At 48.3% G+C, this 17,515-nt stretch overlaps 1 protein-coding gene across 1 annotated transcript; it reads left to right on the top strand.

Moving 5' to 3' along the window:
• The first annotated feature begins 355 nt into the window (after positions 1 to 355).
• Chrna2 (cholinergic receptor nicotinic alpha 2 subunit) lies at positions 356 to 17,193 on the top strand. Its single transcript, XM_032918137.1, has 7 exons — positions 356 to 589; positions 7,737 to 7,879; positions 8,845 to 8,996; positions 9,397 to 9,441; positions 11,891 to 12,000; positions 14,425 to 15,454; positions 16,599 to 17,193. The coding sequence occupies exons 2-7, from the start codon at positions 7,807 to 7,809 to the stop codon at positions 16,722 to 16,724; spliced, it is 1,536 nt and encodes a 511-aa protein (XP_032774028.1). The 5' UTR covers positions 356 to 589; positions 7,737 to 7,806; the 3' UTR covers positions 16,725 to 17,193.
• The last annotated feature ends 322 nt before the right edge of the window (positions 17,194 to 17,515 follow it).

The following is a 17,515-nucleotide window of genomic DNA, read 5'->3' as shown; positions in this document are numbered from 1 at the left end:
CAGAGCCGGGAGCAAGCCATCATAGTAATTGGCTGAACAGAAGCCAGAGCCGCATCTGTCTGTGCTGGGCACAAAGGGAAGAATAATGGTAGACTCCTCCTCCTTCCAGTGTGTGTGTGTGTCTGTGTCTGTGTGTGTGTCTCCGTGTGTGTGTGTGTGTGTGTGTGTGTGTGACAGAGAGAGGGGGAGGGAGAGAGGAGAGAGAGAGAGAGAGAGAGAGAGAGAGAGAGAGAGAGGCACAGCACATGAGAGCAGTCTGCGGAAGCCGTGGTGCTGGTGGCTCTCCAAGATAGCCTCTTCAGTGGCACCTACGTGAAGCCTCAGATGTCTCCTGGAGCTGACCAGCCCCAGGAAAACTGAGCACTCTGTTGAACTCGGATCACCTATCTCCAGGAAGCTAGCCCGAATCCCTCATCCCAACAGTGCCTCCCAAACCTTGCAGGTTCTGTGACTGGGCAACCATGAGCTGAAGCAACTGAGCTCCGTTCTGCACCTGTCACTGCTTCCGAGGGACCCTCGTCAGCCACCCCAGGTCTCCAGCCGGTTGGTTCTCTGCATCCCTTGGGGGGCCTGTCTTCTTCTATGACAAGTAAGTAAGCAAGTTGTTTGTTCCTGAGGCTTAGACTAGGAAGAGGTGCTCAGCACACTGGGGAGACTGGGTGTGAGCTCAGAAGGAAGTTAGCAACTTTGAGCACTTAGGAAACGGTCCTGTCAGAATGCTGGAAGTCACTTGCTCCTGGTTGACCCTGCTGGACCCGCTCAGAACGTTGTGAAAGCACCACGTCCCAGTGGCTGTGGAGACTTCTGTCTTGTAGTAGTGTTCACTTTTGTGTCCTAATAGCTCCCATCCTCTTGTTCATTTATCCCTTCATTCAGTATTCTACACACTTACATGAATTAGGCTAACAGACAGCGGTGGGCTTTACTGACATGAAAGTTAGCAAGTCCTCCATGGCTTGTGTGGCTCGAGGTTGGAGTTAGACAAAGTACTGCCTCCCCTCGTGAAGGCACATGACCTTCAAGATGGCACCCGACCTTGAGAGGTTACTCTCCTGTGGTGAGCAAGGCACTGAGCAGAGTAGCCATGGAAGCAGAGTGTGAGCGCCCCATCCCTGGAGCATGTTAGTGAGTGTTACTTAGAAAGATGAAGAACTAGCATTGGCTTCATTTCCTCTAACAAGGGGGTCTCTTTGGTGGAGAACTGCGGTTGTCTGTGGGGTGCTGTGGCGTGAGGGGTTTCTGGGGGCAGTCAGGAGGGGGAAATCTAAGCATGTTGGGGGCAAGAGGCAGTGCTTCGAGAAAGGGCAGAGTGTGTCTGATAAGCAAGCAGCTAAAAAGCAGCTGCAGTAGGAGGGTGGACAGGGTAGAGGGTCTGAGTTATACCAGTTTCAGGGGATTCGAATCTAGGTAGATAAGCGAGGTCATAACACGTGCTGGACCTGTGTGGGTGTGCTGGACCCTGGTAAGCATCACTCTAGTGGGAACGTTCACACATGAGCCCTTTACATGTGGAACAGTTTTTGTTTGTGTGTTTGTTTGTATAGATGTCATTAACCCAGTCTTAACAAATAATGGCATCACTCCACCAGCATTCTTATCCCAGAACTGCTAATCCTCTGATGCTGGGACTCAGAGTCCAGAGCCTTTCACTTTAAATCTTTGTAACTAGTGGTGGAAGGTTACTCTAATTACTGCTGATTACGTGGAACAATTTCTTCTTGAGTTTCCGGTGACAAATTAATGAAATGATCACAGTAGGCTAATTACAAAAGGTTGGAGACAACTCAAACACAGCCTCTGGAGCCAATGGCATCTCATTTGCACATTGCTCTAGACAGCCCTTAACAGACATCTTTTCCTGGATCTCTAAACAACACAACTTCAGCGTGCCTGCATCCCTGCCCTCATTAATAAGGAGTTAATCCTTGTGATAACACTCACGTAACCTTGGAATCTGCAGCCATGGTATCAGTTAAAAGGAGGAGTCAGTGGCCTGCATGCAGAGGAACATTCTAGAACTTTGGACCCATGAGCCAGCTTGGGTTGATGAACACCTTGGCTCTCACAGACCCCAGTCTTGACAGTGGCTTGGCCAGCGTCTGTGTTTCTAAAATGCTGCCGTGTACTGGCTGAGTGAGCTCCTGCACAGTCATCCATGTGGTTGACAATGCTACCATCATAAAATTTAGAAGCAGGGGCTTGAGTTTGACCCAGATTTGTCATTTCTATGCTCTATGAACTAGATAGATTTGTCAGCTTCTCCAAGCAGCACTACACACAGGAGATAGTTCTTCCCCTCCAGGCCTTCCCAGGGGCGATGTAAGTCCTCATGTTGGATCACCAGGGTACCAATGTTCTGTGTAAACCTGAGGGATAGTAATCGGAATTGTTCTTGGGAAGCCATGTTAACATGAGACAGAGCCTGGGATGGTTCGTACCCAGCCTGCTTCCCAGCATAAGAACAAAACAGTGTGTCTTCTTGCTGGATCTAAGGAACTGCGGTTTTTTATTTTTTTCAATTATCTATTATTTTATGTGCACAATTGTCATCCAAGTGACTTCAATCTCCATCTGTTACTTACCGCACACATTGTTGGCCTTGGCGAAGGATGGGGTAGGGGAAAGGAATGAATAAAGAATAGGTAACGGGGGATCTGGGGAGGTGGGTTGATGGATAAAGAGCTTGGCCCACAAGTGTGCGCACTGGAGTTCAGAAAGCAGGTAAAAGCGGGGCAGGTGTGGGGGCTGCTTATAATCCCACAGGTCAGAGGCAGAGATATGGGGTCGCCAAGGGCAAGCTGGATAATTAGACCAACTGGATTTGGCGAGCTTCAGGTACAGTGAGAGACCTTGCCTCTATAAATAAAGTGGGGATTGATTGAAGAAGACACCCAGATTCAACTTGGGGCCTCCACATTTCACACACACACACACACACACACACACACACACACACACACACACACACACACACACACACAAATTACACATAAATTAGTAATGAGATTATGACAGCTCCTTCCCCTCTCACATTTGCCAAGCCTTGGTCTTCCCCATAGGCTCGTTCTGCCAAGACACTTTTTGCAGGAGACTCAGGGTGAGCAGGGAACATGGTCTTCATTTCAAGAAGCGAGTTTACAACAGGGCTTCTGAGTCCTCATCCTAAGGAGGGTGTTCTCAGCAGGACTCTGCTCCTCTTGGAACTTCTGCCCCCTTTGCCCCAGTTTTGGTGGCATACGAGAGTTCAGATGTGTTAAATCCAGTGAGATTACAGATGGACTCTGGTATATTATTACTATTGTGATAAAATACAGGTAGTGCCATGTTCCAGGCCCTCAGCCTACAGCCAGCAAACACAGCAACATGGTGTCCTGCCACCATCTCAGACTCCAGAACCATGGCGTCCTCCTGAGTAGACACTCAACACTTTAAATAATACCTCCTCATCCCCATCCGACTCTAAGTTCTGTCTCTGGAAATCTGATGACTCCAGGTGCCTCTTCCTAGAATGGGAGTCACACAATGTTTGTCCTTTTGTGTCTATCTTATTTCAACTAGCATAGCGTGCTCAAGGTTCATTCTCGTCAGGGTCTCCCTTTGTAAGGCTCTATAGTCTCCACTGACAGCACTGACAATGCTTTCTTTATTATGTCTCTCGGGACATAGGTTATTCCTCCCATCACACAATTCCCTCTGATTGCTTATATCCACTCAGATGGCAGACTGGAATCCGAGTGCCATGTGAATTTGGAGTGAAGCCGCACCTGTGAGGCTGGAGGAGGACACATAAAACACACGGTGGATGTCGTTGCATACTAAAAAGACTTTTCGATATTATGCTTATGGTAGGGAATTTAGAAAATGTAGAGATGTAGAAAAGTGTCAAAAAGTTTTTAAAAGCCTCTGGGCGAGGGAGGGATGCCTTCTCCTCTGCCTTGCTTCCTATGGCAGGCAAGAGAGCTGGCTCTGAGGCCATTAGAGGGGAAGAACTGTCCCTGTCCCTCACCAGCTGCAACATTTGGGGGAGCAGGCCCTTCACCTCCCCTGGGTAGCAAAGCAGAGCTGGCACTGATTGTGGAGATGGCAGGTGAGCCCGCCCTGAAGTCATGAGAGCGGGAGAGCTGGCTCTGCCCCTGCTGGTGGAGGCATTGGTGACCTAGGCCAGGCAGGGATAGAAAACCTGGTGTGGCAGACTGACCAGCTCAGATACCTCTCAGGCCCAGATCCAGGGCTGTGACTTAGCCCACCCCAATATCTACCTCATCCATGAACCACTAGAGCATGTGAAGGGGTCCTATAGATCCAAAACTACAGGATCTCCAAGACACAGGGCAACAACAGGATATTCAAGAGGAGTCCCAGTGAGGTTCCAGTATTGCTAGGGTAGCAGCAGCCAGAGACCTTGGACCAGATCAATGACTCATTGCAATGTACATTTGCGAGCAAACAAGTGTGGACAAAAGGGTACACTGTGGGACACATTGTGACACAGTGCAGCTTCCACAATGAGATTTTTTCTTTTTCTTTTTTCTTTTCTTTCGTGGTGGGGCGAGGTTGCCAGGGTGGAAGGCAGGTACGGAAGGATAGAGAAATGAGTGGGATTGGGGTGCATGATGTGAAATTCACAAATAACCAATAAATATCATTTAAAAAGTTAAAAATGCCACTAATCTAGACCCTAGAGACAACAGGTGACTGCAGGCACGCAGAAGAAAAATAAAAGAACATGCTGACCCTGATCGTTTTCCCGTTCACGTGGAGGAGCTGGGGTTAGGGAAGCAGGCCCAGCATGAGGCTGCGGCTTCTCCAGAGGCAGCTGAGCATGGTGCCAACAATGAAGGCTGACTCCCAAGGCAGGTCTTCCTGTTACCCCCTGTAGGGGGCGCTGTTCTGGAAGACCCTTCCCGAGCTGACACCGCCTGGAAATCACTAGCTTTTTAACTAGTTTCCTGGGACATGTGGGGAGGGATCAGGACAAAGCCAGTCACCTCTGTAAGAACCAAGGCAAGGCAGAGAAAGGTGCAGCCAGGCTGCGTGTAGGTGTACACGGGTACAAAGGTGGCCAGGGTGATAGTCCTCCAAGAGAACAGGCGATGAATGAAAATCTCAATTTTTAAAAAAGACTTTTTTGAGACTATAGTGTAATTACATAGTTTCTGCTTTCTCCCCCCCCCGTCCCAGTCACAAACACACCCCAGACCCTCCCACACACATCCATCCCCCCTTGCTCTTTATCAAATTCCTGGCATCTTTTAAAAGATTATCCATATATATTATATATTAAATAAAATATATAATATATTCCTATATACGTAAATATAACCTTCCTAAGCTGTATATAATGATACTTTTATGTATGTTCCCAGGATGAGCATTTGGTACTAGAGAACTAATTGGTGTGCGTTCTCCTGAGGAAGGCCATTTCTTCAGCTCTCAGCCTTCCTTAGCTGACAGTAGTTCTTCGTGCTGGAGAGCTTCCCTTCCATGTTTGTACATCTGCCATTGTCATTGTACTGCCTGGTGTTGTGTATCAACTTGACAGAAGCTGGAGTTACCTCAAGAAAGGAGCCTCCCTTGAGGAAATGCCTCCATTGAGACCCAGTTGTAAGGCATTTTCTCAATTAGTGGTCAAGGTGGGAGGACCCAGCCCATTGTGGGTGGTGCCATCCCTGGGCTGGTGGTCCTGGGTTCTGTAAGAAAGCAAGCCAAGCAAGCCAGGGGAAGCAAGCCAGTAAGCAGCATCCCTCCATGGCCTCTGCATCAGCTCCTGCTTCCTGACCTGCTTGAGTTCCAGTCCTGACTTCCTTTGGTGATGAAACAGCAATGTGGAAGTGTAAGCTGAATAAACCCTTTCCTCCCCAACTTGTTTTTTGGTCATAATATTTGGGCAGGAATAGAAACCCTGACTACAACATTCATCCTTGCTCAGCTCATGTAGATGAGACTTGGGTGTAGCTTCTGACATTTCTAGGAGACACAATCTCCCAGCAAACTCTCTGTTCCTCTGGCTGTGGATCTTCCCACCTCCTGTCAAGCGATTCCCAAGCCTTAGTTCAGGTGCAGGAGTTCCATCGTAAATGTATCAGTTGGGACTGGGTGGTCTCTCTATTGCTAGACCCCAGAGGAGAATGTGCATGCAAGATCTGGCTGGATGGAGAGATTGAATGTTGTGGTGAGGGGTTGTGGGGGGCTATGGCTATGGCTGAAAATCTTAAATTTTCATGAGTCTCTGAATTGAAATCTCTTGGTTTCCCCCAAATATACCCTGGAGCTGTGAATTATAGTAGTAAATATGTCCCATAAATTGAAGCATGTTGACGTGTTACCCCATTCACTCTTTCTCTACTTGGCACAGACAAGTCACTATGTGTTCCCATTGGGTCACAGTGCACTGACCTCCACATAGCAGCCCGGTGCCTGGCCCCCCTCTTTAGTGTTCTGGAGCTCACACACAGACGCCTATGACGCCACTGGACTATGTACCCGTTCTGGGAGGTCATAGTTACCCTATAGATAAGCTGAATTCTCACGTGCTGTTAATGACATGGCCCGGACTCAAAGTCACGTTTGCAGACTGGATGGGGTAAGGAGCACAGTGCAGAACAGTGACAGTTTGGAGGAGAGACAGCAGCCGCTGGTGGCTCTAGACTCTCGGCTGGTCATTTGGGACAGGACAGGATAGACCAAAGGACGAGGATCATAGGAAAGAAACTTCACAGCTGCACTGGTAGCAATGGTGACTCCTGATTCCTGCCTGGATGTGGCCGCTTCTGTGTTCAAAGCATCTTCTCACACATATTTGTGAAGCCATGATTAAGAACACACAATATTTAGCTATGAGTGTCATTTAGGGCCTTAGAAATGCTGTGCGCCTATCACCATTCTAAAACGTCTCAGAACATTCTCATTACTGTCAAAAGGAACATGATGTCTGTGCTAAGAGCCAGTGTTCTATCTCGAGTCTATGTACACAGGGTACCACACATGGACATTTGTATACATAAACTGTGTGTGTGTGTGTGTGTGTGTGTGTGTGTGTGTGTGTGTGTGTGCAGGTGCATGTGTGTGTGGGTGCACTTGTGTGCACATATATTCAGGGGCCAGTCTCAGATGTTCATTAGGTGTTATCTTTACTTTTGAGACAGGACCTCTCACTGGGACTAGGGCTCAAATGACTAGGTTTGGCTGAGTGGCCAGCAAGTTCCAGAGGTCATCTGTCAATGGACTCTTGCAATATGTGGCTGGCCTCTCTCACATAGCTTGTTTTTGAAGTTCACCCCATCAATCGTAAGTGTTGTTAGTGCTCGATTCGTTCACTGAACCCCACTGTTTAGATACACTGCCCGTCACTCCATTGCTCAACACCAATCACATTTGCTTACCTGCATCTTTGGGTCACTGTCACTAGTAGCCAAATCCTTCTGCTGACCACCTTGTCCAATGTGGTTAGCCCTACTTTATAGATGAAGAGTTGAGGCTACTGTGGCAGGAAGGCTATCACCTTCCTCTGTGAAGGTCAGTCATGGCAGCTTGTTAGTTAAGTAACTAACAATCCAGTGGCTCTGGAGAAAAGGAGAAGTCTGTCTCCATAAAGCTGAGCAGCCAAGGGGACCCCTAAGCTAGGCAGGCCTATTGACAGCCATTGGCTCAGTGTCCAAACCATTATGGAGTGTGAAAGACAAACACACTGCATGCCACATTGCTTGACCCTAAGTGTCCTCTCCTTGCTTATGCAGTTGCAGAGAGACAGTGCCTCAAAGAAGCCAGCTCTTGGTAGTCCAAGGGAACCCAGGACCCTCTGAAGCCATGACCCTTTCCCATTCTGCTCTCCAGTTCTGGACACATCTTTACCTCTGGCGTCTCCTTCTGGTGCCAGCAGGTGAGTGGGTGACACCACTACCACAGGCCACATCATGGACTCTCCTGAAGGCCAGCTCACTTCATTCTCAAGAGTACCCGGGACACTTAAGGTCATTGGCTGTGTGGCCAGTACCACAGGGTGAAGATGAAAGGGCATTTCGACTCTAGTATTAGCAGCTTTGTTGCCTTGGAAAGTCCCAAGTTTTAGTATTCCTGATCTCCAAATGCAAACAGCATCCTAGACCACTCCAGCTTACTGTGGGGATGGAGGAAGCTTCACACAGCACACAGGTGAGGGCGGATAGGTGGGTACACACAGTAGCTATGGTCATTGCAGTATCTTCTATCCCAATGGTTGCTGGGATTTTTTTTTTTTTTTTTTTTGTAAGGTAGTTCTTTGCCTGCTCAGACAGCAGGGCCCCTGAGTGAAGAAGCTATTATGCAAAGCACAGTGGAAAGGACATGATAAATTCCAGCAGACAGTTTTGCAGAGCTTTGCACAGCTGAAGAGAACTGGTCACAGCTGGTGATTTAAGAACTCAGGGTGGTACCCTGCGTGGGAGATGTTCTCGTGGGCACCAGTAGCTTGCTGTAAAAGTGGATGGAAAGGGGGAAAAAAATCTCACTATCAGCCAGGTTCATAGCAGTGGGTGAAGCCTCTCTCAGCCATCTCCCATCCCCACCCTATACTGCTCGAGGCGTTCTGGTTCTGGCTGAGACTGGTTTCTAGGTCTGAGCAAGAAAGCTCAGCTGTGGCAACCCTCATTCCCTGACTTTAAAATCAGGAAGACACCAGGAGTGTTTACTGTTTGCCCTGTGTGTTATTGTGTAAACAGAGTGGCATATTGGTTAAGCACCGATCTTCATTGATCTATGGAATCCTCAATGGGGTTTGAGATGGGCTTCCTACGTACATCCCTGTACTGAGGCCACACGATGTTGAACGCAGACTCTTTTTTTTCCTTTTCTGTCTGTATCCCACAGTGTTGACCCAGCAAGGCTCACACACCCATGCTGAGGACCGCCTGTTCAAACACCTGTTTGGAGGCTACAATCGCTGGGCACGGCCAGTGCCCAACACTTCCGATGTGGTCATCGTGCGTTTTGGATTATCCATTGCTCAGCTCATAGATGTGGTGGGCCTGACCTTTCATGCTGTGTTCTCTTGATCAGCACCCCCAGCCCACAGATCCTTCCCTTGGTCCTCCCTGGATTCAACTAAGCCCTTCTCCCACCAGCCCTCAAAGCCCACCCTGGTCACAGCATGCAGCTACCTACCTCATTAGTTTGCCAAGGTGCCTTCATTCCCACACCTTGAGCATAAGTTGTCAAAAGACAGCTTTCTGAAACACATGTTCAACCCCCCTTCTCTGTGATCCAAGTGACCCTATGGAATCTGAGTGCTGGTGACAGGAGGGGCAGCTGGGCTTGGGTGTCCTGTGAATAGATCCCCAAAGTATTTCCTATACACTCTGTCTTCTGGGCTGGTTCATCAGTCACCCCAACAGCTTTTACTTTCTCTCTCTGCTACAACAGGATGAGAAGAATCAAATGATGACCACCAATGTCTGGCTAAAGCAGGTAAACTTTCCCTAGTAGGAGCTGGTAGACACTGCCCCAGCCCCTTCTAGGACCCTCATTATTGAACAGCAAGATGCTAAATTCATGGGTCCTGATCAGTAGTCGCCTAAGGTGTGAAGCAGCTGCGGTACTGCTGGCTGCTCTCCCCGGGGCTGGTTCTCTTACTCGACTGTTGTTTTCACCCACAGCACCAAGGGACACCTTTCTGGAAGCAAGCACCTCATAGTCCCAGGTTTACAGAACAGCTCACAGGACAAGGGCTCATTCGGTGTACCCAGCTCCTTCTCTGTGTGGCTTAGAGTCTGTGCTATCTGACAAACAACCCAGGAGCTCACAGGCGTAGAGCAATGACCCGTTTACCACACTATGCATCTGTGACCTGGTGGTCAGGTGACTTTCTCTGCTTCAAATGGTGACTAAGGTACTTGGTGGTACCTGGCCAGCTATGGTTAGTCTGCTGCTGTCTAAAATGGCTTCCCTTACTTACATCAGCAGTTCTCAAGCTGTGGGTCATGGCCCATTGGCAAACCTCTATCTCCAAAAATATTTACATTATACCCATACCAGTAGCAAAATTACAGTTGTGAAATAGCAAGGAAATAATTTTATGGTTGAGGGTCACCACAACATGAGGAACTGTATCAAGGAACTACAGCATTAGGAAGGTTGAGAACCACTGCCTTACATGTATGTCTTTTACATGGGTATTTGGAAAGCTCTGGAAGATTCTGAAAGGCTGCGATCCTCCAGGCACGCTCTTAGGTTCCTTCCCTAGGGTCTCTCTGGCAGGAGATTTGATGGATTCTCACTTGGTGGTTCAAATCTCCCCAAGTGAGGGTCCCAAGAGACAAAAAGTAGAAGCTGATAGTCATTCATGGACCTATGGTGGTCCATCCTCCATCCTTTATCCTACAGGCTCAGGCAATAAAGGATCTGAAGTCAGGAAGAGACAAGGATACCATCTCTCCATGGAAGGAGAGCTGTAGAGTGTGTGGAGCTCTGGGATGGGCCCCTGTTGGGAAGCTCAGGGACTAAGGTTTAAGTAGAGCTAGAATCTGACCTTACCCATCCTATCAGCCCAGATAACCCCAAGCTTTAAAGTGGAGACACCAGGAGAATGGCAAGAGGGAAGCTAGCCCCTGCTCTCAGCTTCCTACTCTGGCCCCTTGGATACCCAACTGGTCCTGACTAAGAGGCTAGCAGACAGAAACCCACAAAGACCAAGATGATGACATTTCAGAGCAATCCAAATAGGTCACTGTGGCTCTCTTACACACAACCCCTGACTCACTGGGTCCTGGATGTGTGATTGCTGCATCTAAATTAGCTGCTTGGGTCAGGGGCCGCTCTGAGCCAATCACTTCTGACATTGTTCACTCTGGAGTCATTGGAGGTTCTGAGCCTCATCTCTATGGATGAACCAATGGGAACCAGAGTGAAGACGAAGCTTTGAAAGGCATGAGGTCATGTCATGGCAGGGGTGGAGTGGCAGACCTAGATTCTAGATCACCACAATAGTCCTGGTCACTCATGCCAGGGCTTGTGGAGGAGGAGAGGAAAGAGCATTATGGTGGAGCTAGGCCTTCTGTTGCTGCCCGGGACTGGCCTGAGGTGCTGGAGAAGTTATTAACCCTCCGGGAGCCCCATTCTCCTCATCCACAAAGGGGATGACTCGTCTGTCTTAGGCCTATGACATTCAGATGCCCATATTTGGTGTAAGTGTCTCCAAATGTTGTATAAACCTGAAATCCTGAAAGGTGGACTAGAGCGAGAATAAGAGTTCTGTATTGGAGACTAAAGGGTAAAGCTCAGGTTCATATGGTGCTTGCCTGAGTTCAATTCCCCAGCACCTCATAAACTGGGCATGGGGGCTCATGAACTCAATTCCAGAGGTTGGGAGTAGGGGCTGAGGAGCAAACATTTAAGGTCAGCTTGTGTTATACAAAACCCCATTAAACAAATAAATAAATACTATCAAAACAAACAAAATCTGGTTTTAAAACCCACTTGGACCTGTTCTGGTGGAAGCATAGTTGGGACCTAGAATATTTTCTTCCTGCTGGAACGCCTGGACTCCAGGCATAGTTTGAAGGTCCCGGCTTCATTGGTTATCTCTGGCAGGCCCTGCATGGAGAATGAATGACTAAAGAGCAGACTCAGAAGGTAGGAAGCATCTGAACAAGGGCCAGAGATACAGCTAGAGGGACAAGTGTGCTGGTGCGGGCATCCTGGGATTTCCAGCCCCTCCTGACAAGAGCAAAACTGATTATCAGAAATGGTTTGCCTGAGTCCCATGCCAGAGCCTTTTCCTGGCATCACAGACTCTTTGGATTCTGTGGGGCTAGGAGAGGGACTCAGGGGTCCTATGAGTCCCACAGCTCATTTCAGATCATCTTGAGGTCCCCCAGCCAGCGAGACAGTGCCCTGATATGACCACTCCCCTAAGCAGGAATGGAATGACTACAAGCTGCGCTGGGACCCGGCTGAGTTTGGCAATGTCACCTCCCTGCGCGTCCCTTCAGAGATGATCTGGATCCCAGACATTGTCCTCTACAACAAGTAAGAAACCATTTATTAATTAAAGTGGATTTTGGGTGGGGAGGACGCTCAGTGAGTAAGAACTCTTGCTGTGCAAGCAAGAAAATCTGAGTTTGAATCCTCAGAAGTCACATAAAAGCTGGGAAAGGTGCTCTCTCTCTCTCTCTCTCTCTCTCTCTCTCTCTCTCTCTCTCTCTCTCTCTGTGTGTGTGTGTGTGTGTGTGTGTGTGTGTGTGTGTGTGAGAGAGAGAGAGCGATAACTTACTGGAGGTAGGGGAGACAAGAGATCCTAGGAGCTCACGGGCCAGTCAGTTTAGCCAAAACGACAAGACTAAGGTTCTTGAGAACCTATCTCAAGAAATAAAGATGATCAAGGGAAGACACTTGGTGGCAACCTTAGGCCTATACACACTCAAATGTGCACAATCACTCCCCACACGTGTGCACACATCATACACATACACACACATATTCACCAGAGCGTGTGCCAGAGCGCTCTCTCTCTCTCTCTCTCTCTCTCTCTCTCTCTCTCTCTCTTTCTCTCTTGCTTTCTTTTTCTCTCTTTCATATGGACACAAACATGCATCCATATATACACACAGTCACACACTCATGTGCATTGGCATCACCTTCCGACATGTGCCTGTAACACACACACACACACACACACACACACACACACACACACACACACAATTTCTAATAAAAGAAACTAAAACTTATTCTTTCCTTTTGGCTTGGGTAAGGTTTCACGGAGAAGTCCAGGTGTTAATACTTAAATGATGGCAGTGTCTCTTGCTAACACACTTTCTAAAGCAGGTCTCTGGGGGGTCACTGCTACCTTCTTGAGGTATGAATAGTCACGGAAGATTCTTGGTGGAGGGGGAGGGGTGACATAATTTTGGATAGCACAGTCAACCCCCTGGTGGTCTAAGCCTTAAACACCTGCTGTTTGCTGCAGCAGGAGTCATATGTCCCCGAGCCCCCATGCTCCATCTCTGTGCCCTGAGCAGACACCTAGGAGCCTTCTAGTTTCTGCTTCTGTCTGACAGATCAGAAACAAAGTCCCAGCAACAGACATGCCTGAGTTTTAAGATTGTCGATAAGACGGCTGGTTGCTGATGTCTGATTGCAACAAGTTCTTCTGGCAGGACAAAGGTTAATTCAAACTGCTGGAGGGACTTAAAGGGTGTGTGGAGTACACCCTCCTCCAGGTTAATAGGCAAAAGGTCAATCACGTGGTCTCTTTCCCCAAATGGGAGCCTGTTGCCATCTAGTGGTAGTTATGTGAGATGACCAAAATTATCACTATAGGTTTGTTTGAATGTAGGAATGTTGGTGGAGTTTTAAGACTAGACTGTATTTCTACCACAAGAGGACTCAGAGTTCTCTGGAGTCCTGCCTGCCGATCTCTTCCTTGTTCCTGTGTGTCCTCTGTTTTTATGCCCTTGTCTCCATCTCCCAGGTCAAGGCCTAATTAAATGGAAGCTTTCACAATAATCCTGTTGAGCCCAAGCAGAGGTCCCTCCTGGTCTCAGAAGCATTCCAAAATGCCCAGTTGCATGGTGATGTCATGTGAATTCATCTCATTTCCATGTAGTTCCCCAAGGGCAGGGACCACATCTTACATCCCTCAGGTACAGGCCCTGGTAGATGAAACTGGCCCCCAATACTATGCTAACTAGCTACAGGGCGTTTCCTCTGCAGCCAAAATGTTAGTCTCTTCTGGAAAGGAAAAGAAGATCTGGATACAAAATCTAGGATCTTCCCCTTCTGGAGCTGAGTTTCCATAGTATCAAAGGGGGGATCAAAACACTCAGAAGATGTTACTCTACTCAGGTATGGTAAAGTATACTGGTTATACCAGAATTCAAGATATTGAGGCAGGAGGATTACAAATTCAAATACAGCCAGCAAGTTGGGGGCCAGGTAGGGCTACATAGTAAGATCTATCTCATAAAACAACAACAAAACCCACAAAAACTTCACCATACTAAATGGATAAAACCAGAGGATCAGATTATAAATGTTTCATGATTCAAAATATGTAAAATTAGGGGTTGGGGATTTGGCTCAGTGGTAGAGCACTTGCCTATGCAAGCGCAAGGCCCTGGGTTAGGTCCCCAGCTCCAAAAAAAAAAAAAAAAAAAAAAAAAAAAAAAAAAAAAAATATGTATAATTAAGGTATAAGGTTTTTTTGCAGTCAGATACGTAATTATAACATCAAAATGGCAATAATGATTTTTTAGTTTATTTAAAAAATTTACTTTTGCAATTAAAACAATGGTATTTGAAGATACAACAGATACATCTGTCTGCAGGAGAGATCCACACTCTTGCACAGACGGCCCTACTTAGCTAGTCAATAGTGATTTTGTTTACCCAGTTGCCCTGCTTCATGGAGGAGGCAGGCACGCAGGACCCCAGCTTGTCTCCTCTTCCCAGTGCAGATGGGGAGTTTGCGGTGACCCACATGACCAAGGCTCACCTGTTCTTCACGGGCACTGTGCACTGGGTGCCCCCAGCCATCTACAAGAGCTCCTGCAGCATCGATGTGACCTTCTTCCCCTTCGACCAGCAGAACTGCAAGATGAAGTTTGGCTCCTGGACATATGACAAGGCCAAGATCGATCTGGAGCAGATGGAGAGGACAGTGGACCTGAAGGACTACTGGGAGAGTGGCGAGTGGGCCATTATCAATGCCACCGGAACCTATAACAGTAAGAAGTACGACTGCTGCGCGGAGATCTACCCCGATGTCACCTACTACTTTGTGATCCGCCGGCTGCCGCTGTTCTATACCATCAACCTCATCATCCCATGCCTGCTCATCTCCTGCCTCACTGTGCTCGTGTTCTACCTGCCTTCCGAGTGTGGAGAGAAGATCACGCTGTGCATCTCGGTGCTGCTATCTCTCACCGTCTTCCTGCTGCTCATCACGGAGATCATCCCGTCCACCTCGCTGGTCATCCCACTCATCGGCGAGTACCTGCTCTTCACCATGATCTTTGTCACCCTCTCTATCGTTATCACAGTCTTCGTGCTCAATGTACACCACCGCTCCCCCAGCACCCACAACATGCCCAACTGGGTAAGGGTAGCCCTGCTAGGCCGGGTGCCCAGGTGGCTGATGATGAACCGGCCCCTGCCACCTATGGAGCTCCATGGCTCCCCGGATCTGAAGCTCAGCCCCTCATACCATTGGCTAGAGACTAACATGGATGCTGGAGAAAGGGAGGAGACAGAGGAAGAGGAGGAAGAAGAAGATGAAAACATATGTGTGTGTGCAGGCCTTCCAGACTCTTCGATGGGTGTCCTCTATGGCCATGGTGGCCTGCATCTGAGAGCCTCGGAGCCTGAGACCAAGACTCCATCCCAGGCTAGCGAGATTCTGCTGTCACCTCAAATACAGAAAGCACTAGAAGGTGTACACTACATTGCTGACCATTTGAGGTCTGAGGATGCTGACTCTTCGGTGAGTTGGGAAGGGCCCCTCCATGGGTGATCCTGCCAATTTATCAGGGAAAAATCCCAGCCCGTCCCAGAGTATCCCCTTGGGTAACTCCTTCTCTTCTTGTAAGGACCAGTTTCCCTCAGTCATGTCCAAGGAATCTGGACTCAATCATGAGAGAGAAACACTAGCTAGAAGTTCTTTGGTCACTTCCTGGCCGATGGCAGCATACCACAGGGTCTATCCCACTCTGTTCAACTTAAGTAGGAGAGGATGAGCAGAAATTGGGGAGCTCAGATACTATTCTCCATCTGCTTTGGTTTTCGCTGAGAAGCTTTTCTATGGGAAGGTGGGGGCAGGGCAGGTAGATAGAAAGACTGCTCTGTGCAAGGACAGAAATCCAGGTACAAATGTATCAACTTTGTGCATCGCTGGGCCTCTACATTACCCTGTGGTAGAGGGTCTCCTCCATCTGGGCTCTGGGCATTCTGTGACTTTCCCTATTCACTTGCAAGCCCTGCAGATTATCAACTGAATCAGGGTGGGCTCCCCTCCCCAGTGCACATAGCAAGTACTTAGTGTTCAGAACCTGATCGTCCCCTTACCAACCAAAGGAGTGAAAGGTCTGTGGTTATTGTGGGATGGTCTTACTGAGTAGATAAGAACATTGATCATTAATTTGGAAATGTCTAAGAATTTAGATCTTCTGGGTTGGCCTATGAGCTGAAGTAATGCAAAGCCCAGCTCTTCCACATTGACTTGCCCTGGGCTACAACCTGCCTCTTTCTGCCCCCTTCAGGTGTGTGGGAAGGTAGCATGGGACAGCACCTTATTGGGCAGCTATCTGACTGCTGTGAGCTCCAGTTAGATTTTCCTGATTTTGAAGGCCATGCCCTCTTGGTAGTCCTAGCGTCTCCTCATGTCCCTCTGGACTCCTGAACCCGGCAGTATGTGGAAATAGGGAAAGACACAGTGGGATTCCCAGGGACGCATCAGTCCTGAGTTAAGCCTGTTTCTCACTCCATCCATCTCTAAGTGTGGGATAACCTTGGCTTCACAAGCCTTCTGTGGTCTGGTGACTGCTGCCTTCGGTGGGGCTAGATGTGGAGGGACAGTTCCTCTTCCCAAAGCCTGGCTCCTGTCACTGTTAGCTCATTTCTAACTTCAGGTGAAGGAAGACTGGAAGTATGTGGCCATGGTGGTAGACCGGATATTCCTCTGGCTGTTCATTATCGTCTGCTTCCTGGGGACCATCGGACTCTTCCTTCCTCCATTCCTGGCTGGAATGATCTAACTTCATGTCCTTCATGTTGGCTCCAAGGTGGCCTTCGCAACTATCTTCTAGTCTTCTGTGAATGGAGCCATCTCTAGAATACTCTTTTGACTTAATACCATCTGCCCGCGATGTTTCTACGAGGCTCTTGACCTAACCTGGACTCTATATCCTCGTTGTTTATGGTACCATTGTTGTGACAAGCACTGAGACCACTCAACAAGACATCTATTCAGGGATGCTGAGGAACTAGAAGGGGTGAAGGCTGCTTTGCAGAAGGTGACAACATGGTGGTGACATGGGGGGAAGAACAAGATATTCCTGACAGAGCAACAGGGTCAAACAAAGGGATGGAGGAGTCAGACCAGGGCCAAGGGAAATAGAACACTGGTCCAAAGATGGGCACCAGGGGACAATGGGGGTGGCGTGGGGGAAGGTGCCTCGTGTGGAAGAGTTCTGCATAACACTGTGAATTCAGAAGTGTCACAGAGGATAGCCAACTGGAGTGGGGAGGCTGGGAGGAAGGTTGGGGTATTTTTAATCCAGGCCTAGGAAGAAGCTCAGAGTCTGCTCTGAACCTGTCTTTATGTGCTTTGTGGGAAATATCAGAGGAATAGGGCTACTTCCAGTGGAAGTGGGGCACAAAGAAAGTTCTAGAACAGTGGTTCTCAATCCATGTCATGGGTTGCAACCCTTCTGGAAGGGGAACAACTCTTTTTACTGGGGTCACATATCAGATATACTGCATGTCAGATGTTCACACTACAGTTCATAACAGTATCAAAATTACTGTTACATGGTAGAAACGAAAA

The sequence above is a fragment of the Rattus rattus genome, chromosome 12 (genome assembly GCF_011064425.1).
Source record: "Rattus rattus isolate New Zealand chromosome 12, Rrattus_CSIRO_v1, whole genome shotgun sequence".
Lineage (NCBI taxonomy): Eukaryota > Metazoa > Chordata > Mammalia > Rodentia > Muridae > Rattus > Rattus rattus.
The sequence above is the reverse complement of the archived record's forward strand: the minus strand, read 5'-3'. Positions and strand labels throughout refer to the sequence as shown.

Bases quoted from the DNA above. Each gene is read 5' to 3' on its own strand.
- Chrna2 (XM_032918137.1), top strand. From the start codon at position 7,807: ATGACCCTTTCCCATTCTGCTCTCCAGTTCTGGACACATCTTTACCTC. The intron at 12,001-14,424 runs GTAAGAAACCAT...TCCTCTTCCCAG, and splicing joins GACATTGTCCTCTACAACAA to TGCAGATGGGGAGTTTGCGG. The intron at 15,455-16,598 runs GTGAGTTGGGAA...TTCTAACTTCAG, and splicing joins CTGAGGATGCTGACTCTTCG to GTGAAGGAAGACTGGAAGTA.